This window comes from Gopherus evgoodei, chromosome 2, assembly GCF_007399415.2.
Source record: "Gopherus evgoodei ecotype Sinaloan lineage chromosome 2, rGopEvg1_v1.p, whole genome shotgun sequence".
In the NCBI taxonomy this organism is placed as follows: domain Eukaryota; kingdom Metazoa; phylum Chordata; order Testudines; family Testudinidae; genus Gopherus; species Gopherus evgoodei.
The window spans coordinates 234,974,947-235,002,894 of NC_044323.1; the positions used below are offsets into that span (position 1 = coordinate 234,974,947).

Here is a 27,948-nt window from a genome sequence, read left to right on the forward strand (position 1 = left end):
GAAGCAGACTTTTTAACTTAGTTTTAATATAGCAAAGAAAATTCCAAATACTGTACAGTGAAGTGTAGTATAGTACACTATATACTGTTATAATACACTATTGTTACATTACAGATAAAAACCAAATGTAATTAGTACAAGAATCACAAATAAAACAAACCAAAATGTGCTGGATAACAGCCAGTGCTGTGAAGATGGTACAATGTCTTATGCTAATTTATTTTTAATTCAACATGTAAAGCACTTACTGTTTAAAAAGATTTGTTTTCTATATATATACACACTTTTAATGCTTATTTATACATACTTTAAATAGCATTACCTCCAAATAGTGCACTCTTTTTAGTTTCTTGGCAAAAATCTTCATTAAAAATAAAATAAATCTGAAAATACCAATCATGTTTCAATCTTTTATTGCTCTAGGGCTTAGAGGGAATTCTGCATTCTACAGATTTTATGCAACATTTTAAAATTTTAAATACTCAATAACTGATATTCACAAGCAAAACAACGTTAAACAGATCACGACCGGTGTTCTTAAACAGGAGGCTCAACTTCATGTTAATATTGTACTACAAATGTATGTAGACTCCATAATTTAAAAAAATTGTCAGGTGCCAAACAAATGTACAACAATGGCATTTTCCTCATTCACATTTTGTTCACTTATGCTGGAGCATAGCGCTGAAACTCCCGTACTTCTAAATATTGAATTCTGAATTGTAATATCCAGCATTTCAGTGTGTTCCAAAGAAAAGGCAGAATTAGTGAGCTAGTCTTAGGGGGCAGTATAGTTCCCCCCATCCTCCCTTTTTTAACTATATTTTGAAGATTTTAAATTAAACACCTTGGTTTAAAAAAAAATATATATATATATATATATATACCCTTTGTATGGAGTTAGCACACAGCTTTGAGCCAGTGTACTTCTGTGAAGTTTGCTAGAGTATTCTCTTGGAGGCTACAGAAACCTTGTATACAGCCATACCTAAATATCATCCTTACAGCCATACCTAAATATCATCCTTACAAAGAACTGTTATGTTCACATGCTTGATCTGTGGTTTTAAAAATTCCACATAACTATTAAACCACACAATAAACAGATGTGTAAAATAAAGGACTGCCTTTAATTTCAAATAAGATCAGACTAAGTTCTGATCTATTTTTACATCTGATGACACTATTTAAACTTGAAAAGCTCAACAACAACAAAAATCCACCAGTATGAATGAGTGTCTTTGTGATTGCAAAGGGAAGTTGTCCCAAAGAATATATTATAGTAACTAATACAGCATCTTAAGAAAGGTACATAAATCTCTACTTCACTCAAGCAATGAAATTCAAATATTAATTCCCAGAGAAATATAACACAGTAGCAAGTACTTATTCATAGCCAACCATTATAACAATACTGTTAATATCTTGCATTTGTCTGGAAAGCTAACTGCATGCTGTACTCCAGTGATTTCTAGTATGTATACCGATATTGATTCAAAAGCATTTGTCCAATAGTCTGGATTTCAATCTCTATGTTAGCAAGTCTTTGCACTGGGCTCTGGCATTTGCCACTGCCTGCCTTGCCTCTCATTCAAATTACATACATTAACCAGCAACGGAGCTTGGGATGCTCCAAAACTTAGTCTAATTTGTTGTGCACACTGAGCAAAAGTTGGCAGGCTCTGGCTAGGACAATAACTGGTAAATTGTCCCAAAATGTGGGAACCGCAACTGAATTTCACACTGGTGACTCTGTAGTAAGTACTAGTGGGCCTGATGATAAACAATACTGACTGATCTTTGCACCTTTAGAGAGAAGCCCTAGTCACACAGCTTTAGTCACCACTATTATTTTACTAAAGCTCTCCTCCCACCAGCATGCTCCCCTACCCCCAGCATTTTCCTGAGTCTCTTAGGGAAAGATGACAAAGCACACAAGTGGCAGAAAAACAGGCACGTATATCTCTCAAACTATATTTGCTTCTGTTAGGCCTGCTAGAGTTCAAATGAAATGCTCTCCCGAACTTACAAGTTTCAGTGCTCTTTATTTATTTTCTTTCATACGGATACACACCTCCCCAAGGTGTAGATGAAATCTAACTTCATTTTGGATATGTTGGAAATTAAATGCATCTGTTTAAATGCATCAGAAAGTTAAATGAAATAAAAGAAAACTGCAAAGTAATATGCACATTTATTGCAAGCCTGCATGAAACATGGGGAGCTCACATCAAGCTAAAAAATGAGCTTCAATTACACTTCTCATGCATCCTGGAGTTTTCTGAACATTTAACTATACCTTCTTCATATTTCTTTATTTTACAAAGTGAAGGTTTTTGAGAGCCATGATTTTTGACGGGTCCCAGACACATGACACTAATTGTGGGCCAAAACCAAAGAATGAATAACCTGCATCTATGTCATTTCGGTTCACATAGTACAGATGTGTGGAAAGATTTAACAAAATAAACCAAACAAAATCAAAGTCAAAGTCTTCCTCTTCAAGCAATAAGATGTGCACATACACCTACTTGTGCAGTCCCCCAGAAAATGCAATAGGTCGCTGACAGGTACACACCATCCCTCTGAATAGGATTATGAAAGAATGGGGTGTAATAAATTTAAAAATGCATGACAATACCTCATTCTCCCCCAACACCCTACACATACTTTACTTATGGGGAAGATTTCTCTCTCCTTTTCCCTGAAGAGATTTCAGTGTGTGTTTAAGAAATTCTTATATCAGCTAGATTCACTAAAATCCAAAGCCACCCACATACCTCTTCTCTCAACCCCTGCTCATTTATAGTGATTTCTGGGAACACCTCTCACCATGTGGAAGCGTGTGCTTTGTCTCCAGCCTCCAAACAGCTAGGCTGCAGCAATGGACAGTAATACAACATCTGAGGCTATGGCAAGCTTCCAGCTGCTGCATGTGCATCCTATTTCTCATTGGATAAGCACTGTCAGTTAATCAATACACCAGAGAGGTCAATTTTGGTGCCAAGTTTACTTCACTTATAGTTATTTGGTTGAGATTGCAAAGTTAGCAAAAGAATATCTTTTAAATTAGCATTTATTAATGAAAAGTGATTTTTATGTTTCATATGTAAGTAATACACTACCTTATTAAATATTTGTTCCCTGTATGAAAAGAGAAACCAATATATGATGTTTTAATTACTAGTAATTTAACTAAATTGGGACTATATTTTAAGTGATTTGCTTCAGGTACTTTTCCATATAAAAAAATATGACCTCCCTTAAGCAAGGCATTCTGTCATAACAGTGCTTAGAATTTGTTTCTGTTGATGTGACTATAAATGTAAAAAGTAAGGAGATATTTTTCTGAATACAAACATGTTTATAATAAAAACTTAATATCTGTGGAACTAGTAAAAACCCACGTGTGTACACAAACAGACTTCAAGATCTAAATGTTGTAAATTCCTTTGAGGCTGTTTTAACACCTTTTACCTAATCCATTTTAGCTTAAATCAGAGGAAGCAGCAATAATGCACTTAAAATAGGAATATAGAAAGTAGAAGGCAAAGATACACATTCCATCTTTATGTAGCACGCACAGTGGCTGCTTCTTAAGAACTAGCACTGTAGATCTGATGAATATGCTACTTAAGCAGATACCAGCTTTATCATGAACTGATGCAGGGAAATTTGCATCACAAACTGCAGAGATGCCAATAGAAACAGTAGTCTTTATGGGCATTGAAATAGTACATATTTCCTGTTTCCATGGAGTTTAAAAAATGAGCTTCCAGAAGCTCAACTATCACTGGAGAACATTTTAGAACAATGCAACTAATTCAAGAGCTATTTCTTCCTAATTAATTCTGTTAATTCCTCATGCTCTGAAAATATTAGCCATTACTTAACTATAGCCACCATTTACCAGTACTAATAATCAAAATCTTTAAGAATTGATTTGCTATTGAGCTGTTGTAACTTCTTACAACACTTTCCAACCTCTCTCCCCCATACCCAATATCAAAAAAATTGCATGGCAAAAAAGTGCATGCTATCACTTACTACGAAAACAATGAAATGGCTGTGTTGGCTCAGACAGCCATGCGTAACTGCACCGCATTCGCTTTGTCTTCATCTTATACTAAGTAGCCTTTTTGCTAATCTTGCTCAAACTGACAATATGCAGAAGATAAAGAGAGCTTAATTATAGTTACTCTTATCCCAAGGTTCTGACAAGCACTTACAGGAATATGGCTGCAAAAGTGTTTAAATCTAAGGGAATGCCAGCATCATGTAATTAAAGTGTTGTATATATTGTTTTATGAAGTTTAACATACAATTTAATTTCAGTTGCTCTTCTGAAATTAATGTAAATGTCTGTTTACACTATAATTTTGAGTGGACACAGACTTCTGGGATAACACATTAACATTGTCAATTTTGTATTTTTGCTCTGTTCTAGCCTTTTTGGTAATCTTACACTAGCACTAAGAATCTCACATGGGCTTAAATTTTAAGACTTTCATGGAATTAAAATTACAAAGAACTTTCAATAACCCACATCTACAGCAGATATTCATCTCAGTGCATTCTCTAATAGCTAATTTACAGGTCACTGAGAATCAGCCTGGGCAGCAGCATGGAATATTAAAAGCTATTGCCAGTCACACACTTGCTATCATGCACTGGATAAGAAGATATAGTGTTCGAAACATACAAGATTTAATGACTAATCATTTTATATGGCCCAGCCAACAAATATTACATTTGAACAGCTATCCTTATCAGCTTTCAACCAATCAAGAGTGATCCATCGGCTCAGTTGTATTAGCAATCCCTGCATCTTGACTATCCATCTCCTCAGCCTCCTCAACAGAATTTCCTTTTTGCGCTTTAGGTCTTGTGTGGAATGTTGCTCCCATTGAATTTACCATGTTGCCAGCAGTTGTTTCTGTATTTGAATGTTCAGTGCCACCTGTTACAGAAAAAGAATCTGGCAAATTAGCCTGAACACTGCCAGTTTTAGGTGATGAATTCACCGCTTCTACTTTCCTTTGTGACAAATCGATAGATGCTGACTGCTCTGCATTCTGATCCCGCAGGTGTCTGTCCATTGATGCCTGAATAGAAGAAACCATTTCCTGTAACTTTTTTCGCTGTGCCTCAATCAAGGTAGGGTCAAGCTGCCTGCTGTCTCTCATTGTCACCACTCCAGGAGCTATGCGGATAAGCTCACTGTTACCAGAAGCAGCTGTGAATATAGAAGGCTCTATTTTAGTGGGACTGAGATTGAAGTCTGTTTCTGTGTTATGCTTTCTTAAAAGTGGTGTTTCCCTGGATTTCTGATCAAGTTGTTGGCTACTAGATGCAGTTCCTAGTGAGTGGCCCTTTCCTTGAAATGCAGTTACATTATGCAGTTGCTCAGACTTCTTTTTTACTACTCCACCGCTACCTAATTTCAGAAGTCCATGTGAAGGACTCGCTTCCCTGCTTCTTGAAGTAGCCTCTGCTCGTACTTGACTTACTGCCTCTTTAACCAAGTCTTCAACATCAGGACCAATAGGGAAGTGCCCAGCAGCATCCACACACAGCTCTAATCTATCTTCTGCTGCATTATACACAAAGTTTTTACCAGGCAGATATGGAAAAGTACAGTGCTTGCCATCAGCCAGGCCTACAGAAAAGATAGGGGGAAAATCAATAGTGTTATTAAGTCAGACCATTTTTTCTAAAAACATTTATATTATGCAGTAAAATTCAAAATATTAGTTACGGTATCAGAAAACGGTAAAGTGATTACAGTAGACCTATTCAAGTGTGATCAGACGATTTATGCAGGCTTTGCCTGCAGTGACCACCATGTTAGAAGTAAACATTCTGTGCTGCTCTACAGCAAACACACAAAGATGCACCACAACAGGTTGGAACAAAGAATACATGGCAAGATATACAACTGTAAGGTGTTTGTTTACTCCACAGAGATGGCGAGGTATGAAGCTGAAAGCTGCAGAATATGCTTCCAAGAGTCTAATAAATGCTAAGAACCAAGGCAACTAATGGATAGGCTGCAAACAGCTGATTTCAGGGCAGGGAATTTATTTTCAGAAATTACTTCATTTTTAAATAATGCAGCTTTTGAACACAAGTTCTAAGTTTCAAGAAGCTGACTCTGATTTAGTGGCAGAGTATGTACTACCACACAAGATTAGAGTTCAAGTCTGTATGCCAAAGGCTGGGTAATGCTTTTTAGGTAACATGCTGAGTGTCTGGAGGATGTCCCCCACTGAGAATCCTATCTAGTGTTTTAGGAGCAGAAGGTGAAGTTTTCAAAAGTGACTAAGGATCCTAAATTTCAATGAAAGTCAATATGACATAGGCCCCTACATGCCCAAATCACTTCTGAAAATGGGACTTAGATACTTTTAGAAATTTGATCCAGGGTCTTTTAGTACTCTCTCTCTCTGATTGTGAACTCTTTGGAGCAAGGATTTCTGTCTTTATAAATCAGACAGCACTGATCGCATCGTCAGTGCTAAACAGAAGATTAAGAGTGTCATATTAGCAGGAGCAATAGTTACCACAACACGAGGATGAATAAAAAGATTGACAAAAAGGGAGAATCCTCAAGTATCAGAAGACCATCTTCACAGGGCAAGGAAGAGTTATACAGATCACAGCATACAATCGTTTTCTGAAATTCTAGCAATTTTGAAGAGATCCAGTTTTCCTTAAATTGTTCTAGTGTCTTGTGTATAGAGGCAACACAGGTTAGGTTAAAGCAGCCAGTTTTATAAGAGCATCTACAGGATCCTAACACTGCTTTTGGTTTAGATTAAGTTAATATTAAATAACTAGTAAGGCAGGGTTGAGTTGGGGATAGTCTAAAACAGTGTTTCTCAACCGATGGGCCGTGACCCAAAAATGGGTCACAAGAACGTATGAAAGGTTGCCAACAAACTTTAAAAATAGTTCATCTTAGGACACTTTTAAAAAAAAAATAGATGCCACTTGTGCTTTACCGTATGTTAACACTGTGCATACCAATAGTATTGCCACCCTTATTTCTCCTGGTGGTGGTATTGCCTTCAGAGCTGGGCAGATGGAAAGCAGCAGCTGCTGGCTGGGTGGTATGGTATTGCCACCTTTGCCTCTGTGCTGCTGCTGGCAGCAGCTTTAACTTATTATTTCTATTGTTATTATTACATGTAATGGGTAATAAGTATTATGGGCCAAAATACTTGTGTTTTCTACTTAAGCTATTTACTGGGTCAGTATTGGCCATCAGTGTTTACAAATGGGTCCTGGTCCAAAAAAGGTTGAGAACCAGTGGACTAAAACATGCAAGTGTTCAATATAGAATGGCATGAGCCCACAAGAACATGACACATTTCCAGATGAGTATTACAAGGAGACAGCAATCTGAAATAAGATTAACTATAAACTGAGGTCAGACAGAGGTAAAATGTCAAAAATTTTAGTCAGTTTTTCCCAGTTAGAGACCTGTAGTAGATATAAAGATCTAGCAACTGACAAGGGTATGTCTACACTGCAGTTAGACACCCGCAGTTGACCTGTGCCAGCTGACTTGAGTTCACCAGGCTCAGACTACGGAACTGTTTAACTGCAGTGTAGACATTCCGGCTCAGGCAGTTGCCCAAGCTCTGGGACTCTCCCACCTGGCAGGGTCCTACAGCTCAAGCTCTAGCCTGAGCCAGAACATCTATATCACAATTAAATAGCCCCTTAGCTCAGATAAGCTGGCACAGACCAGCTGCAGGTTTTTAACTGCATTGTTGACGTACCCTCAGTCACTAGAAGTAGGAGTGCACAGAGTGTGTGCTATCAGGAAGGTTTCTATATTACTGGGTTTATGGGAGGATTTTAGTAAGCTCTGTTCCCGACAGCATTTGGGCCTCAAGAATATGGATTTTAATAGTTAAATATCTTCTTCTTAGAAAGAGAAATGTCACAGTCACAGAATGACGTCTCAGTCCACTACATGCAGTGAGCCTACAAAGTTGTGGGGGGGGGGGGTTTGGGTTTTTTTTAAGAAACATGACTTGTGTTATAAAACTATGTTTGGTAATCTACTGCTCCATTGCCCATCTGATTCTGCAGTGTTCCTGCCACGGCTGGTTCAAGCAAGGCTGGAACACCATGCAGTCGTTTTGATTGAGCTTCCAAGCCGTTGTATGAAAGAAGGGGATACATCCCAATCTCTCAGAGTGGTCTAGTTGTCACCACAGAACAGACTTGCATGAGCTATTCTGTGTTGCATGCAATGCTGGACTGTGAGCAATAAGACAGCAATTAGTGCTTGTCGGGCCCTGTGCCTTAGGGACCATCCGCCAATGAAGACTTTGCAGCACTGCCTAAGCCAGTTCTGTTCACTGCAATTCTCGTAATAGACCTACAAAATTTACAATATCAGAAAAGCGCTAAAAATTGGCATATTTCTGGCATTTTCTTTATATTCTCTTGTAATTCTTGAGGAAAAAAGCAGAAATTATTCAAGGTAGAAAAATATGAAAAACCACAATTTCCTTATTTCAAACAGAATGAAGTCAAGCAAGTATTTGGGGAGCATCAACAAAAAATCATTTTAAATATATTAAATTCATTAACACTGAACACTGAAAAGACAATGACAAGTATAAAAAGTTGATCACTTATTACTGATCAAGTCAGTCAATATAAGGGCCTATCTGGCTGAAAATACCCTCCATTGCAACTGGTCCAGAGACCTGCAGCTGCAGAGAGATGGCAAGCCAAATTCAGTCTTAAAAAAATTACATGCACACAGCTCCCATGATGCCAGTGGGAGATACACACCTTCACATATACCCATGAGCAGAATTTGGCCTCAAATTGCTATCCTCCTCAGTAGCCTCTAAGGGCTTCAGGAATTAAACATCTCTATCTTTCCTACAATGCAGTCAGACTTAACAAACCTGGATTTATATACACGCACACACACCAATAGTGTCAGGTTCTTGAGATTAAAATAAGAGGCATCTAATGCACATGCTCATATTTCCCAAATCTCTCAACTTGAATGGGTTCTTCCCTAACTCACTGAAGATCAGTCATCTGTAGTGTATATGGACCCAGAGTCATCACACCCATTTCAGGATGACAGGATTGTTCCAGAGGTAAATCTGATGAAATATGAAGCTATGCAGTTCAAGAAACAGCTCATATGCTTGAGTTCTTTCTTAACTGGTTCTGCAACTTTCATCTAGTCTTAAGAATGTTTCCATAGCAAACGATTTACTCTGAATAGGTGGTCCTGCAGTTTGAAGGCCATGGACAGGATCTGAGAGATTAACCATAGCTATACTCCACTATAAAACTTGATTTTGTATTACTATCACTTACAGAACTTAAAAATATGTGCACTGCTGTTTCTCATTTGAACTGATACAAAAATTACAGCGTTAACTTCTCTAGCCCGCACAAAGGCATAAGTTCCTTCACTGTGTATTACTAATTACATGACCATAGCAATTTAAAATATCCATACCACTTCAAAGCACTATTTGTAATATAATGTTGATACTTATCCTATTTGCCTACCTTCTTAGACACTAATACCAGAAAAATAATTCATGGCAATGCAGCAACATTCAAATACAAAAGTTGTCTCTCCACTCACTTTCATTTCATGTTTCCTTAGTTGGCAATAGTGACTTCTGGGTCAGGCATTTCCTGTCAGTTACTCACCAGCTGGTGTTTGGCTTTATCGCAGGCCCTCAATTCCAGGTGTTTATTAACGAGGGAGGAACAACAATATGAGGAACTGTGGAAATGGCAGAAATGCTAAACGATTTTTTTGTTTCCGTTTTTACCAAAAAGGTTAGTAGTGATTGGACGTCTAACATAGTGAATGTCGGTGAAAATGAGATAGGATCAGAGGATAAAATAAGGAAAGAACAAGTTAAAAATTACTTAGACAAGTTAGATGTCTTCAAGTCACCAGGGCCTGATGAAATACATCCTAGAATACTCAAAGAGCTGACTGAGGAGATATCTGTGCCATCAGCGATAATCTCTGAAAAGTCATGGAAGACCAGAAAAATTCCAGAGGACTGGAAAAGGCCAAATATAGTGCCAATCTAGAAAAAGGAGAATAAGGACAGCCTGGGGAATTACAGACAATTCAGCTTAACTTCAGTACCCGGAAACATAATGGAACTAATAATTAAGCAATCAATTTGCAAACACCTAAAAGATAAGTAACAGTCAGCATGGATTTGTCAAGAACAAATAGTGTCAAACCAACCTAACAGCTTTCTTTGACGGGGTATCAAGCCTTGTGGATAGGAGCAAAGCGGTAGATACAGTATATCTTGACTTTAGAAAGCCTTTTAATATGGACTCACATGACCTTCTCATAAACGAACTATGGAATTACCACCTATATGGAGATACTCGAAGGTGGGTGCCAGTGCTTAATTTGTGCCAGGGCTTGCCAGGACTGAGCCCCAGCACCTCTAGGCTTGGCAGTTCATAGCCCCAACACCAATGGGCTTGGCACGTCAGTTATGAATGTAAAAGAACTGCTTGAGTCCCAGCACTTCTTTCATTACAAATTAAGCATTGGTAGGTGCATAACTGGTTGGAAAACCATTCCCAGAGAATAGTTATCAGTGGTTCACAGACAAGCTGGAAGGGCATATCAAGTGGAGTCTTGCATTTCTGGGTCTGGTTCTGTTCAATATTTTCATCAATGATTTAGGTAATGTCACAGAGAGTACACTTGTAAAGTTTGCAGATGATACCAAGCTTGGAGAGGTTGCGAGTGCTTTGGAGAATAGATTAAAATTCAAAATGCTCTGTACAAACTGGAAAATGATCTGAAGTAAATAGGATAAAATTCAATAAGGACAAAAGCGAAACACTCCACTCAGGAAGGAACAATTAGTTGCACACATACAAAATGGGAAATGACTGCATAGGAAGGAGTACTGCAGAAAGGAATCTGGGGGTCATAGTGGATCACAATCTAAATATGAGTCACTAGTGTAACACTGTTCAAAAAAAGCAAACATCATTCTGGGATGTATTAGCAGGAATGCTGTAAACAAGATAAGAAGTAATTCTTCTGCTCTGTGCTGCATTGATTAGACCTCAACTGGAGTATTGTGTCCAGTTCTGGGTGCCACATTTCAGGAAAGATGTGGACAAATTGGAGAAAGTCCAGAGAAGAGCAACAAAAATGATTACAGGTCTAGAAAACAACCTATGAAGGAAGATGGAAAAAATGGTGTGTGTTTAGTCTGGTGAAGAGAAGATAGATAGTGGACATGATAACAGAAACATAACAGTTTTCAAATACATAAAAAGGTTGTTACAAGAAAGAGGGAGAAAAATTGTTCTCCTTAACCTCTAAGGATAGGACAAGAAGCAACGGACTTAAATTGCAGCAAGGGTGGCATAGATTGAACATTAACCACCCTGACAGGAAGCTTTTTCTAAGGTGGAATAAATTGCCTAGGGAGGTTGTGGAATCTCTGTCATTGGAGATTTTTAAGAGCAGGTTAGAAAGTCACCTGTCAGGGATGGTCTAGATAATACTTAGTCCTGCCATGAGCGCAGGGGACTGAACTAGACCTCTTGAGGTACCTTGCATTCTTACGATTCTGTGATTCTATAATTGCCCAGAAATGTCCTCTCCATTAGCCATTGTTAGAACAAATTCACTAGCTACACACAATATACCATTCTTCACAGCACAGATTAAGCATGCAGAAAGATGGAAAACCAGAAAGAAACATATTGTCATAAGATACTTGTCTACTAGTTGTTGGTGCCAAGACTAAGAATTAAGCTGAAAATAGTGGGTATGAAGTATCACTGAAGTATTAATGAACTTTACAGATTTCTGTAGAAGAGAATGGGATGAGTTGTGTACAGTCTTTATTAATCATAAATCACGCTCATTGTTGCAGGGTTGTCTCAAAGCAAAAACAATTTTCTATACCCTATGATAAAAGTGTGTTTAACATACAATGAAGAGATGATTGATGTGGTACAGCTGTTTCAACCCAGAATCAAGAGTTTAGCTGAGACTGGTAAAACAGAATCTAGAAATAAATCAAGTGGTGAGAAAGCAGAAGAGTGAGTGCTACACTGTAGATGGCACCACAAGAACTAAGTTGTACTGTGAGTGCAAAGATTTGGGTAAGAAAAGCCTAATATTTCAGAGAAGGAACTTAAAGTGAATCAGGTACTATTAATAGCATAACTTCTCAAAAGGAAACATTATTTCACTTGTAGACAACTGTTTTCTCAGATTCTAAAATTAGTTTCTGAAGAATATAAATTTGTTCTATCTTCTTGGTCTTTAGCTCGTCAGATTATTGGCATTTTCCAACAATACAAGAACATCCACTTCATATATGGAAACGAACTAACAATATCACCTATGCATTTCAGAGCATGAACAGAACTTTGAAAGCCTCTATATATGAAAAAAAAGTCACTATTTCCTCAGTCTGCAGCCTCATGCCATGCAAAGTTATGAAAACCATGACACTTAAACTCAGTTATCTTGCATTCAGCAAAGAAGAGCAGCTAACATACAGAAACTATTTTCCTTATTTATGCAGCTCAGGAAGCTTAACTGGAGATACATAGCTAGGACCCTATCAAATTCGTGGCCATGAAAAACACATCACGGAAAATGAAATCTGGTCTTTTGTGTGCTTTTACCCTGTACTATACAGATTTCATGGGGGAAAACCAGTTTCTCTCTCAAATTGGGGGTCCTGACCCAAAAGGGAGTTGCAGGGAGAATTGCAAGATTATTTTAGGGGCATCACAGTATTGCCACCCTTACTTCTGCACTGCCTTCAGAGCCAGGCACCCAGCTCTGAAGGCAGCGCCCTGCCAGCAGCAGCACAGAAACAAGGGTGGCAATACCATACCATCCCACCCTTACTTCTGTGCTGCAGCCTTCAGAGCTGGGCAGCCGGAGAGTGGCGGCTGCTGACGATGGCCCAGCTCTGCAGGCAGCAGCGTAGAAGTATGGGTGGCAAAGCTATACCATGTCATCCTTACATCTGTGCTGCTGCTGGCTCTGCCTTCAGTGCTGAGCTCCCAGTTAACAGTCACCGCTCTCCAGCTGCCCAGCTCTGAAGGCAGTGTCACCGCCAGCAGCAGTACAGAAGTAAAGGTAGCAGTACTGCAAGCCCCCCTATAATAACCTTGTCACCCATCCCCTCCTCCACCTCTTTTTTGGGTCAGGACCCCTACAATTATGACACCGTGAAATTTCAGATTTAAATAGCTGAAATCATGAAATTTGCGATTTTTGAAATCCTATGACTATGAAATTGACCAAAATAGCCCATGAATTTGGTAGGACTCTATACATAGCTGTACAGAGACAATTTTAGAATGAAAGCTTAACTCTGGGTAACATCCTTCATGACTGTATAATTTTGCCTGGAAACAGCTATGAACCTTCATAACCTCAAAATATTTTACACAATTACCAGGCTTACTGCTATTAGAAAGTATCAGAGGGGTAGCCGTGTTAGTCTGGATCTGTAAAAAGCAACAAAGTCTATATGGTGCCACGGGACTGACAGACATACATATTGGAGCATAAGCTTTCGTGGGTGAATATCCACTTCGTCAGATGAATGGCATTCATCTGACGAAGTGGGTATTCACCCACGAAAGCTTATGCTCCAATACGTCTGTTAGTCTATAAGGTGCCACAGGACTCTTTGTTGCTATTGGAAATAATCCATACACAATTACTTTATTATACCCAGATTAAGTTTTAAAATAAATATTATTTAGTCATGTAAACTAACTTTAGGTTCCTACATTGTGCCCATCACTATGGCATCTGAGCACAGTACTTCTCTTAGTAAGAATGTAGGGAAGTTACAGAAAAGGCCCCAAACAGTGTTCTATTGGCCATCCGTGGTAGGGTTTGCCTCTTCACTGCTGGTTTCTTCTGCATCCTAAGAAGCAGTATAAAATGCAGCTGCAGACTCTGAAGTGCTAACGTTCCAGTGAATCAGTACTTTGAGGGGGAAGAATGGGTGGTCACAATGGAGGTGTCATTTGCTCCAGATTCTATGGGATTTTCATACTCTTAACACTTATAAACTCATAGACTCATAGACTCTAGGACTGGAAGGGACCTCGAGAGGTCATCGAGTCCAGTCCCCTGCCCTCATGGCAGGACCAAATACTGTCTAGACCATCCCTGATAGACATTTATCTAACCTACTCTTAAATATCTCCAGCGATGGAGATTCCGCAACTTCCCTAGGCAATCTATTCCAGTGTTTAACTACCCTGAAAGTTAGGAACTTTTTCCTAATGTCCAACCTAAATCTCTCTTGCTGCAGTTTAAGCCCATTGCTTCTTGTTCTGTCATTGGAGGCTAAGGTGAACAAGTTTTCTTCCTCCTCCTGATGACACCCTTTTAGATACCTGAAAACTGCTATCATGTCCCCTCTCAGTCTTCTCTTTTCCAAACTAAACAAACCCAATTCCTTCAGCCTTCCTTCATAGGTCATGTTCTCAAGACCTTTAATCATTCTTGTTGCTCTTCTCTGGACCCTCTCCAATTTCTCCACATCTTTCTTGAAATGCGGTGCCCAGAACTGGACACAATACTCCAGTTGAGGCCTAACCAGCGCAGAGTAAAGCGGAAGAATGACTTCTCGTGTCTTGTTTACAACACACCTGTTAATGCATCCCAGAATCATGTTTGCTTTTTTTGCAACAGTATCACACTGTTCACTCATATTAAGCTTGTGGTCCACTATGACCCCTAGATCTCTTTCTGCCATACTCCTTCCTAGACAGTCTCTTCCCATTCTGTATGTGTGAAACTGATTGTTCCTTCCTAAGTGGAGCACTTTGCATTTATCTTTATTGAACTTCATCCTGTTTACCTCAGACCATTTCTCCAATTTGTCCAGATCATTTTGAATTTTGACCCTGTCCTCCAGAGCAGTTGCAATCCCTCCCAGTTTGGTATCGTCCGCAAACTTAATAAGCGTACTTTCTATGCCAACATCTAAATCGTTGATGAAGATATTGAACAGAACCGGTCCCAAAACAGACCCCTGCGGAACCCCACTTGTTATACCTTTCCAGCAGGATTGGGAGCCATTAACAACTACTCTCTGAGTACGGTTATCCAGCCAGTTATGCACCCACCTTATAGTAGCCCCATCTAAATTGTACTTTCCTAGCTTATCTATAAGAATATCATGCGAAACTGTATCAAATGCCTTACTAAAGTCTAGGTATATCACATCCACCGCTTCTCCCTTATCCACAAGGCTCGTTATCCTATCAAAGAACGTTATCAGATTAGTTTGACACGATTTGTTCTTTACAAATCCATGCTGGCTATTCCCTATCACCTTACCACCTTCCAAGTGTTTGCAGATGATTTCTTTGATTACCTGCTCCATTATCTTCCCTGGCACAGAAGTTAAACTAACTGGTCTGTAGTTTCCTGGGTTGTTTTTATTTCCCTTTTTATAGATGGGAACTATATTTGCCCCCTTCCAGTCTTCTGCAATCTCCCCCGTCTCCCATGATTTCCCAAAGATAATAGCTAGAGGCTCAGATACCTCTTCCATTAACTCCTTGAGTATTCTAGGATGCATTCCATCAGGCCCTGGTGACTTGCAGGCATCTAACTTTTCTAAGTGATTTTTTACTTGCTCTTTCCTTATTTTCTCTTCTAAACCTACCCTCTTCCCGTAAGCATTCACTATACTAGACATTCCTTCAGACTTCTCAGTGAAGACTGAAACAAAGAAGTCATTAAGCATCTCTGCCATTTCCAAGTCTCCCGTTACTGTTACCCCCTCCTCATTGAGCAGTGGGCCTACCCTGTCCTTAGTCTTCCTCTTGCTTCTAATGTATTGATAAAAAGTCTTCTTGTTTCCCTTTATTCCCATAGCTAGTTTGAGTTCATTTTGTGCCTTACAGCTGGTTCCCCCTGTAAGATGTAAGAATTTCAGAATCATGTCAAGTGTCATGCCATTTTCAAGGAGAAAGTTTCTTGCAGAAATTCAGAAGGGTTGTTTCCGTCATTGAGAAAGATTGATTTCAAGTGACTAAGCAAATCTGCTCCACATGACTAAAAAGAACCGGAGCCAGTTTGTAATCCTACAGACAACTGTTGGTAACCTCTTTTGTGAATCACAACCCATATGTTGAGAATCCCTACTCTAAAAAGTTACAAAGCAGTATTTCAAGAAATAGAGGCATTTATTCAAGCTACCATGAAAACCAGCTATTGGTTGGTTCAGTTTATATGATTGCAGTTCCTGCGTTAAAGTTAGTGAAAGTTAATATGTACCTGGTGCATTTTAATTGTGTTTTAAAAACAGAGCAAACAAAAAGACTCTTGCTAAACCTTGTTTTTTCGGACACAATCAGCATCTACACATGCAAGTTCCAAGCCTAGGCTCTGGAGTTTCCATGGTTCAGCAGTCACAGATCTAAATGTTTGATGCGTGAAGTCCTACAGATTTAAATAATTTTAACCTGAACATGTTGTTTAAAATGTTATTTTCTCAAATAGCATGCTTTTTTCTGCATTGTCCCCCATTTTGGTACTTTACTAATTTTTTCCATTTAATTTATTCTAAGAAATGAGGGAGCATTAGAAGTTGGTATGGCATTATTAAATTGAAACAATGGGTTATGGCAGTGCAGCTTAAGATCTTGGCTATATTAAAAAATACAAATTTAAGATGCTTGAGGTGCAAACACCTCAGTATCAATTTTCTCATTCTTAATTATTTGAGAAGATACACGCCACGGATTTTAATAATTTTAACCTCAAAGTTAGAAAAACTGTACCAGTAGTTTTCTTCATTATGCTGTAGAACACCCCACCCTGCTGAAACAAGTGAGGAAGTCCCTTTGCATATGACCAAACATCTTCACCTGTAAGACAAAAAATAGAGTAATAGTTAGAAACTAGCTGTCACATTTAATGACACAGGGTAAAAATTTCAATAGTCACTGTTTAATTTATACCAGGGCTTACCAGGCCTGAGCCCCAATACCTCTAGGCTTGGCAGTTCATAGCCCTGGCACCTCTGGGCTTGCTGCATCAGTTATGAATGTAAAAAAATTGCTTGAGCCCTGGCACCTCTTTCATTACAAATTAAGCACTGTCAAGAGTGTCTAAGGGATTTAGGAACTTAAGGCTTATTGGAAGATTATAGGACTTAGCACCCCAAGTAACTTAGGACCTTTTGAAAAATGTTACCAACAGTCCAGACACAAGTACTCTTTACACTTAAGAACACAAATAGAAAGGAAACATTAATCCTGGTGTCCCAGCCATCTCCTAACTCAGGTGGCATGATTTTACATCTCATTCAAAGGATGCCACTTTTAACAGTGCACCTCTTAGAACTGTAGAGAGGCAGCATAGTCTAGCATGGACCATGCAAGGGTCTGGAATGCCAACCACTTACCTGCCTCACAGGAATGAGAAGCAATTAAACTAGCACTGTACTCTGACCAACTAGGTCAATAGACATTATTACTGCCCTATCAGCAGGGTTTTGGAGCTGTGTTCCGGCTCTGCTCCAGCTCCAGGCAAAAACCTGCAGCTCCACTGCTCCGGAGCTGCTCTGCACTCCAGCTCCAGGCTCTGCTCCAAAGTCCTCTCTATCATTATTTAGTATCTGCCCAAATTCTGGAGTGGAACTTGAACCCAATCTTCTGGCCCAGAAACAAACTTTAACTGGACAATTGATTTGTTTAGAGAGCTAATTCACTTTTTTCACTTGGTACTGAACGTTCTAAAAAAGTGAAATGGAAAAGTATTCAGAGACTTAAAAAGGAAAAAGATAGTGCAAGAGCCTTCTTCTGCAGATCTTGCAACCTAAACAGCCACATATTTCTCTGTCTTAACTCTCCATCAAATCTTGTCAGTTGAAGCAATGTCAAATAATAAATAGCACCAAGGAAATAAGTTAACTGTATCTGTTATTTGGGGAGACAGTATGTATGAAAGATGCCATAAAAATATCACCCTTCAGTACTTTTTCAGCCAGTAGGGGATACAAGCTAAAACATAAAGTAAGGTAAACTAGAGAGTCGTACACTTCATAGCTTCTTTAGGCTGAGCTCATTGCCCACACCAGGTGCTTCTTGCATTCCTCCATGTCCACCCCTCCCTTGTTCACAAGCTCCATGCGTGTTACCATCCCATCCCCCTTAATTTCAGGGACTCCCTGAAATTCCCTCTCAATCCACCCAAGAACTCCTACCTTTACCACATGGCAGGTGTTCTGTGTGTCACCCATTATGTTACCCCCTCAAGCCAGGGGCTCCACACATGTCCCATTCTCCCAGTCCCACTTTCTCCTCCACTCCCATATTTATTTCTTTTCTCTCTCTTTGGGAGAGAAAATCATGTAGAGTGGCAGCATTTTAAACCTATTGGGAAAGGAGGCAGAGTTGAGATGGTGAGGTATTGTTGTGCTAGAAGTCAAGTATCAGGAGGTAGCTGTGTTATTCTGTATCCACAAAAAACAACAAGGAGTCCAGTGGCACCTTGAAGACTAACATTTATTTGGGCATAAGCTTTTGTGATCGAAATGGCCCTATCAACACTGGTTCTCCACTTTAGAGGAACTCCCTTCTCTCCATGTGTCATTATATAATACCTACATCTGTAATTTTCACTCCATGCCTCTGAAGAAGTGAGATTTTTTTACCCACGAAAGCTTATGCCCAAGTAAATCTGTTAGTCTTCAAAGTGCCACCAGACTCCTTGTTTCTTTTATGCTAGAAGTTGTTAATGGCTGTCATCAACCAGATCTTTGATCTATAGACCCTCGCAGAGGGGGTTGAAGCTAATGCTCAATGTGTCCACACCCACCCTTTGCTTTTTCTGATTTTCACAAAAATCAATTGGGGTCTTACAACTGATGCCCACATCATTCCCTGAAATTCTGGAATTGATCAGATGCACTGTTCAAAAATTATCATGTTACAAATAGATAGAAATGCCACTGAGTTGAGCAGAAAGCCTCGGTTCTCTCAGCCAACAAACAGGATGACACACTATTGCTTCTGTTCAAATATTTTCTCCCCTACTTTTTTTAACAATACTTTCAATCACTTCAATCAGAGAAGCTGCCACTACTCCTTCAGCAGAAATAATATTATAAGATTTCACAGTTCCTGCAATGCAAGCTCCACAAATCTAGGCAAGTCTTAGGGCACGTCTTCACTGGCAGCGCTTTAATGCTGTTTAGTTGCAACACAGCACTGGGAGAGAAAAAGAAAAAACAAAAACACCTCTAGGAGGGGGAATAGCTCTCAGCGTGGTGCACTGTTTACAATGGCACTTTACTTGCAACGCTCAGGGGGGTGTTTTTCACACCGCTGAGCAAGAAAGTTGTAGTGCTGTAAAGTGCCAGTGTACACGAGCCCTTAAGTTATCCAAACAAAAATGTTAGCAGCTAGTAGAAAAACGATCTGATCTTTACAACTCACAGCTTAGCCATGATCATGAACTATGACACTAAGCTCTTTAGGGTAGGGAGTGTCTTTCTGTTCTGTTTGTACAATGCCTAGCACATTGGGGTCCTGGTCCATGACTAAGACTTCTAGGTGCTACGATAATACAAATTAATAATAATAATGATATTCTAAAGACAGCAATTCAAGATTGTTCCAAAGCAATCCAAGCAATATTCCAAATTTTGATCAATAAAGTTGCAGAATGTACATGAACTAAAATAGACCAGATAAAATGGCTTTAATGCCATACTTCCATATCCATCAGTTTTTATGATGGTTTGAAATTAAACAATTTAACACTTCAACAAATTCCATTGCACTTCTTAAACTCACTTTAAAAAAAAGTCTATTTTCCCTACTCTTTATAGTCAAAGGCTGAACGGTGTTTTTTGCACATACTTTCCAGAGTTCATCCTCTGGCTGAGACCAGAACTGGCAAATTTCATCCTGGTAGGTGGAAGTTATATGCAACTCATACATGCCCTTTACAATATAAAATATTTATACAATCTTAACTAAAGGTCTTGCTATATTGCATCTATAAAAAGCTGCCCCTACTAAAAAAAAGGAAAAGGAAGTTTGAGAAGGGCTGTAGTTGATGAGATTCCAAATCAAGAAGACTGTTTCTTGATTCTAAATACCTGTTCAAAGCCAGCCAGCAAATACCTAGTATCCCAAGTGAAGCACTGATGGAGATTGTCAATGGGGCCAAAGTCCCTTTGGCTGGTTTTTACTAATCATAAAGACCATGGAACCATCTCACAGATCAGAGGTGGGCAAACTATGGCCCAGGGGGCCACATCTGGCCCTCGAGCTCCTGCCGGCTGGACAGCGGGGTCCAGGGCTTGCCCCACTCCAGCGCTCCAGCCAGGGGCTTGCCTCATTCCGTGCCTGCTGTGGTTCTGGAAGCAGCAGCATGTCCTCCCTCCAGCTCCTATGCGTAGGGGCAGCCAGATGGTTCTGTATGCTGCCCCTGCCGAGAACCATGACCAATGGGAGCTGCAGGGGCAGCGCCTGCAGATGGGGCATGGAGGAGCCGTAGGGGAGACATGCTGCTGTTTCCAGGAGCTGCTTGAAGGCAGCACCAGCTATAGCCTGCACCTCTGATCCACTCCTTCCTTCTGGTCCCAGCTCTGAGCATTCTCCTTCCCCCCAAATCCCTCATCCCCAGCCCCAGCCAAAGCCTGTGGCCCCGGTCCAGAGCCCCCTCCCACACCCTGAACTCCTCATTTCTGGCCCCATCCCAGAGCCCGTACCCCCAGCCAGAGCCCTCACCCCCAACCACACCCCAACTCTCAATTTCTTGAGCATTCACAGCCCAGCATAGAATTTCCATACCGAGATGTGGCCTTTGGGCCAAAAAGTTTGCCCACCCCTGTCACAGATGGTTCCTCACCTCTCTAAGTGCACCCCAAACTTTTGAAAAGCTAAAAAAATACAGTATATATTCTTGCTTTATAGAGATACCCATTTTCATTTAGGCTAGGACTTTTAAAGAAAAATAAGGGAGTTAGGAACCCAAATCACAAAAAAGATTTGACTATTTCCCATAGGTGCCTTTGAAAATCCCCAAATATTAAGCTACAGGCTAGTGTTTTATCTAATGCATCATTATAAAGAAAAGCAAAATTAAATTCAGATAGGTGCTCTTCACTTTATAAAAAGGCATATTCTGATGACATTTAAGTGTTCCCTTAACTGCGTTACTAACATTAACATTTTTAAAGAGAGAACATTTTAAATGTACTTTTCACCCTTATTCAAAAAATAAATGCAGCATATCATATTAACCTTTGTCAGTAAAAAAAATCCTAATAGTTTCACTTTCTCTCTCATCAGTTTTGCTTCCCAGTTGTTACACACTACAGCATTTTTGCTGAGTTCACAACACTGCCAGGAAATAAAACATCTGTTTCAGTTTAATTAAGATGTGGTCCTAGCAATTCTGTTCATGTTAAATTTAACAAACCTTTTTATTTCTTTTTTTAAATATCTAGATTGTGTATGAAGAGAGTCTAATTGCAAGAAGTATGAACAATGCCACTGAAGCATAGTACATACAGTCCATCTTACACTTGTGCAATTATTGATTAATTACAGCAAGGCAGAGCTTCAAAAATTAACCTCAGTATCAATTAACCTAGAGATCAAGGCTACTAATCGTGGTGAAAAATACTTTTTCTGCCATGCCTCCTGCAATTTAGAATGACTAACATTTGTGCCCTGTTCATTCTGTATTGTATTTAGGTTTGGCAGAATTCAGTTAGTAAGTTACCTTTGGGATCTATACATTTGTCCTGTGTTGCTGGGTTAGGTTCTTTTGAATGCTCAGATGATGGGTTTAATGAAACAGCCTATTAATCTGGCAGATCATGCAATGGGATTTAGAAACTGCCTCAGGACTCCACATATGAGAGATGATACTCTTAGTAATATGTTGGAGTATGCCGATTACACAGTGGTTATGGATTCCTTAAGAGCAGACTTCTGCACTTCAACTTAAGATATGGCTGCAAGAATGGCAATGTTGTATTCACAGGAAGCATATGCACTGCTTTTTTTCCCCAACAGAAATGAGACAGCCTAACCTACACACACACACACACACAAAAATGACACCCCAACAGTCAGTTCATACACTGGGAGGAGAGGACATGAGACAAAAATCAAATACCTGAACTTTCAGTTTAGGCCTGTCTACACAAAGAAGTTGCCTTGTTTTAACTGAAATCAGTTTTAAAATCAGTTTACTTAAACTAGTGCAAGCCCCTATATTGACACACTTAGCAGTTTAAACCTGGTTATATCAGCTTATCCAACACCTGCTAATTTACCAGCACAAGCCAAACTGATCTAAATAGATTTAAACCTGGCTTGTGAGAGTCCACAAAGGGTTTTGCAATGATTAAAGTAAATTGGTTTTAAAAGACACCTTTAGTTAAACCGGGGCAGCTCTGTGTTTAGAGTAGGTCTTTGGGAACAGAATGTAGTTCCTGTGTGTGGTTCTAAATTTTGAGCCAGGCAAAAACGTGGAAGAAAGCCAGAGTCAATTTTTCACAGGTCAGATATAAAGTGTAAAGCAAAAGTCCAAAAACAAAATAATGCAAAGTATCCAATTTAAAGCTCTGTAAAAAAAAAATAAATAAATAAAATCACAATTTAGAAGTTAGTTGAACACAGCATAAATGCTCCAGAGAGAGCTTGTCAAGATCTTTAATTAAGTTGTTAATCTAGAAATACTTGCACCGGAAAGACAGAGTTTAGTCAATCAAATAGGCTGAACTGGTGCTCCTTCCATTAAAAAGCCTGGATATGGTTTTCCCCAGTGTTAAAGAAAAGTTTTCCAGCATCCAGAATGATCAGCAACAGATTTTTCCAAAATGGATTTTCCTTATAAGCATGAAAATGTAAAACAGAATTTTCAGACAGGTCTTTTCTCTCTCTACCTCATCTAATCCAAGTCTATAGGATTTTATTGACAAAAGCAAATACTATTCTATATTCTCTCACTCTGTAATATGAGGCGCACAGACTCTTCAGACTTTGTAACACTGTAGCTAAGCGGCAACTGAGAAACTATCATTTATATAGCCCCATACAGCATGATGGCTGAAAGCATCATACCTGAAATGCTCCCAGTCCCCTGCATCCCAAGAATATTTTACATTCTTTTCCTGTGAAAAATTAAAATTGTTTTCATAAAATTGTTTGAAGTCTTAGCTGCCTGATCAATTAATGAATGGAACGAAACAGCTGTAATACAGTAGCAAGCAGCCAGTTGCCAGCACAAATTCCCTCCAGAAGTCATTAGAATAAAAAGAACATTATGGTTTTGATCAGAAGAGTGACTATGTAAAAATAGCTTCTTACTCAGTGGCTTTGTTCTGTGTAATCTGTCATAGCTGTTTGCTTTTAAGAGAAAAAATAAGCGTGTGCTACCATTTATTCTATTAACCCTGAAAAGCTAATACAGCCATAAGAGAGTGAGCTGGATTCTTTTTCTAGCTTGTACATCAATAAAACTGTTAACCAAGCTCCAAATGCAGAATCTGGAACTAGTGATGTGAGCGTCAAAGAATAACTTGAGTCTCTGATCCCAGAATAAGCTTGCAGCGTTCACAATTTAACAATATTTATTTGTAAACAAAGCAAGTTTGATACAGAAGTCACTGGAACAAATGTAGAATGCCAGAGTGCTTTTTTGAGTGTCAGTTATCACTGCATTTTCAAGAGTATTTTCTGGGGATCCTGTTATACATTCTGAGTGGGTATTTTAGGGCTCCAACTTAAAGGAAAGTAGTTTTTAACTTAGACTATTCCGAAATGGGCCCTTGAGGCTGTAGCACATATGCCAAGTTAATGTCTTGGCTGGTGGTTCAAAATGCTATCATACAGATCTGTGTGTAGACAGGCTCCTAAGAAATCAAAATAATAATAAGGTGTAAGCTTCTGTCACTGCACTGATTAAGAAATCGTTTTGTTTTTAAATATTACGTTTTACTTTGTGTTAGCCAAACTAATTCCCTCAGGCAAAGGAGAAGGCCCAGTCCAACAAAACACTCTAAATACTACTCTGTGTGTTTGTCCAGCTAATGTACTACAGTGAACATTGTACTTCCTGAAAATAAGTGAAAGGAATTGTTGCACTGAGTAATGCAAAGCCATTTCAGCTTAGCACACTGGTACATTACTGGGCCAAAAACAGAGCAGATGGGAAAGAGGCAGAACAGAAGAGAAAAACAGAAATAAATAGAAGAAAGACAAAATAAAAACTATCAGTACTAGAAACAGTCTCTCGTCAGCCACCAGAAGAGTAAGTTTAGACATCAGGAAGTGAGAGAAGCACTGAAAAAGGCCTGAGTCATCTGAGTCAAGGTAGGAAAAATGAAAATAAGATGACAAGAAAAAGGAAGCGGTGAAGGGTCCCTTCTTCTAGCATTATGACTACCTCCAATTCACATTTTTCAATTGTTTTCAAGTGAAGCTTCTCCTACCTACTGGTTGATTTGGAACTCAAATATATTCAGCTTCTTTCTTTGGTATCTATTGCTTCTCCTCCGCTTACATTAAGCCAATTACAATACCCAACTACTGTTCTTCACTATGTCTCAGTCTACATATAAAGTTGCACCAATTTAACCAAGGTGCAATGTTGCATTGACTTCACTGACCAGTGTAACCTTTTGTGTGGCAAGCTGTAAAGGCTTTATCTCTCTACAAAATTAAAGAGTTTAGCTAGCATCCAAACTTCCAATTAAACAAACGCTGTCTAATTATTTTCTTCTCATCCCCTTAGCCTGCATCCATCCTTGAATACTCTGAAGTCTGGGTGGGGCTGGGAAGATAACTTATGTATACACCAAATTTTACCTTCAGAAGGGACTGGAGGGGGGAAAAACAGAATGAGCTCAGAGAGGGCTCCACAAAGACACAGAGTAGAAGGTATTTTCTGTATTGTGTTAAAAAAATGTATGAACTATAGATACCTTACAAGACAAATTAAAGTTAGTCTTACCCATTAATGTTGCTAGAAGACACAATGAGTACATTTCTTTATCAACTTGCTCTTGCAACTCCTTGGAAGATATTTTACTGGTTACTGCAACATCTTCATGTTTCACAGCATGAGTTGAGGGTGCTGAAGTAGACTGACTACCTTCTTCCTTACCTTTGAAGATCTCTATAGTTATTTTATCACCATGCTGCAAGGGAACTGGCTCGTTCTCCATTCCTTCCTTGGGTGGCAGAAGCTCTTTAGGAGGAAAGCCATAGCGAATACATTGCAAGTATGGAGAAATATTAAATTCTCTGGCTATACTTTCCTGCAGCTCCATGAATGTGGTTGTGGACTTCAATGTAAGCATAGACTGTCGCCCATCATTTGTTGTTATTCGGATCTTCTTTTCTTTTGTAGAAGTTGGAGAATAAGGGGTCTTTGTAGGCGTAGCAGGAGCAGATGATGGCCCATCATGAACAGCAGCAGGGGAAGTAGTCCTAGGTTGTCCTTTTTGTTCTTGTTTCAATTTTTCAGTTTTCCGTTTCTGCATTACAGAAGCCTGGTCTGCAATGTTCTGTTGAATAGTTCTTTCAGTTTTACTCATATTTAACTCTTCCTTGTGCAAAGTTTTCATTTTCTGTCCAGTAAGAATAATTTTGGTTGGAAGTTGCAAATCTAAGTCTTGTCCTTGTTGTATATCATCAGCTCTTTGCACATGAGCACTATCAATATTTACAGGAGTATAATCATCAGGGTTCTTTTTGGCAGTTTGATGTAATATTGTATTGACAACTTTCTGAACAAGAATCTCACTACCAAATTCACCAGGAAAATGTTTGGTAACAAGTTTCATTGCAACATCATACACATTACTGTTAAGGGTTGTATCACTTTCATACTGGAACCAATATACAGTCTCTCTCACCACTCTTCCACCCCATTCTAAAGTAATAGGAAAGGCTTCAGGGAGATTGTCATATTCTTTACCATCCCAATAGTGCTTGAATCCACAGCCACATTTGCCACCAGTGGATTTAGTATTAGTTCTGTCCCCATCCAGATATACAACAGATCCATCTCCCCTGACACGACGCACCAAGGTACCATGACACCAGTTACAAGCAGTCAAACTACTCAGACTGTAGTCTGGTACCAGGACATCCTTCACAGAATTATAAGAGCACACCAAACTGTTCAGAGGGAAACTGTAATTTTTGTCAGGCCTCAGCTGGCCATGGGTACTTTTGGCCAGATTATACAGTTTCCCTCCTGGAGCCAGCCACTCTGGAGGAACATGAAGCTCTGAAAGGGCACCACAGATTAGACACTTGTGAAGGCGGTTATCCACCACTGCTTTTTTGGCAGCTGCAGTAACATCTTCAGGCTGAACTCCTATTACACCAGTCCTTCTGTAAAAATACTGATGTACATCAGCTACTAAGCTGGGATGAATACCATGCTTATTCATGAAAACCTCTTCCATTGCAGCAACCAGCCTCAGTAAGTATTTATCTTGCAAACTTCTATCTCCTCCAATCACACAACCATCCTCCTCCAGTTTGATGTACTTTTTGATGAGATCCTGAGGAACTCCCCAAGCTTTAGGAAGTAATTTCATAGGCAGTTTCGGTAAAGCAGCACCTTTTATTCCAACCAAAGGAATATAATGGTTACGTCCAGAGCTACTCCATGCAATACAGATAGGTTTATTCAACATGCCATCTTTTCCCATGCATTTTTCTACCGGTACCAGCCCAGGGAGGAAAGTTGCTGAGTAATCTCCAGAACTACGCATTCCACTCAAGGAATCCAGCAGGATGATGGGTCGGTGAAGCACATTGGCCAAACCAAAGATGTGAATGTTTCGCAGGCCCAATGGCACACCTTCTGGAGGAACAAACAAAGGGTCACACTCATTGATTATGTCCTCCCACTCTACTGCATCGATGAAGTCATGGAAAAGAGCCTTGTAGCGGCTCAGGTTCTCCTTGAAGTGCTTCTTCAGGTTCTCCCGGAGCGCGTGCCAGAACAGCTCCCTGCCCACCAGTGCTCTTGAGACAGCATGGACCAGGCAGTGGCCGTCACCATCCACGTGGACAGGGATCAGGCAGTCCTGGCTGTTGTTGGCTTTCTTGATGTCTTCCAGGGTGTCATGCAGGTAAAGGAGACTGCCGGAGCGGTCCTTGCCATAGCCCATAGTGTCGACATGCTCAGGCTCGATGAGGAAGGCACGGTCGCCCAGGAGAGCGCAATCAAAGACATCCCCCTGGTTCATCTCGGTGAGAAGTTTGGCCTTGCCCGTTTGCTTGTCCATGCCATAGCGGGCCAGGATGGGGGAAAGCAGCTTGCAGTGGTAGTTGGACAGACCCATAACTTTGACCAGCTCCGTGTTCTTCCTGGGGGGGGCCCCCGCCGCTCACCCCCAGCAGCGCGTTCCGCAGCAGGTTGTGCAGCACCAGGTCCGGGTCCGTCACCTCCTCCACCCCCAGCAGCTGTCGCTGCTCGTGGCGCTGCCCGCAGTCCGTGCACTCGATGCTGCCGCTGCTCAGCGGCCCGTGGGCCGGGAAGAACAGGCCGCGCCTGGCAGCTGGGGTCCGGGCAGGTTCCGGAGAAGATGCGCCGGTCCCGCTTTTTCGAGACAGGCGGCGGGGGCTGCTGCTGAGGAGGCGGAGGAGGCGGCGGCGGCGGTTGGGACATCGCTCCGCAGTGGGCAGTCTCCACCCCTAGCTTCTCTCCCCTCACAAGCTCATCCCCTCGCCTCGGGTAACGCCCGGTGCCCGACGGATTTCGCCCCGTTCCCCAACCGCGGCGCACCAACCCCGCCACGGAACGCGGAAGCCACCGGTACCACCGCTTACTGCTTCTTCACTGCCCCGGCCGTTGCATTGCAGGCAACGGCCTTCCACGCAGATGGCGCAGGC

At 40.3% G+C, this 27,948-nt stretch overlaps 1 protein-coding gene across 1 annotated transcript; it reads right to left on the reverse strand.

Moving 5' to 3' along the window:
• Positions 1 to 6: 6 nt before the first annotated feature.
• On the reverse strand, positions 7 to 27,948 carry VCPIP1 (valosin containing protein interacting protein 1). Its single transcript, XM_030553205.1, is given in 5 exon segments — positions 7 to 5,659; positions 16,843 to 16,929; positions 25,046 to 27,428; positions 27,430 to 27,600; positions 27,602 to 27,948. Coding segments are annotated over 5 exon segments (3,639 nt in total). The 5' UTR covers positions 27,725 to 27,948; the 3' UTR covers positions 7 to 4,784.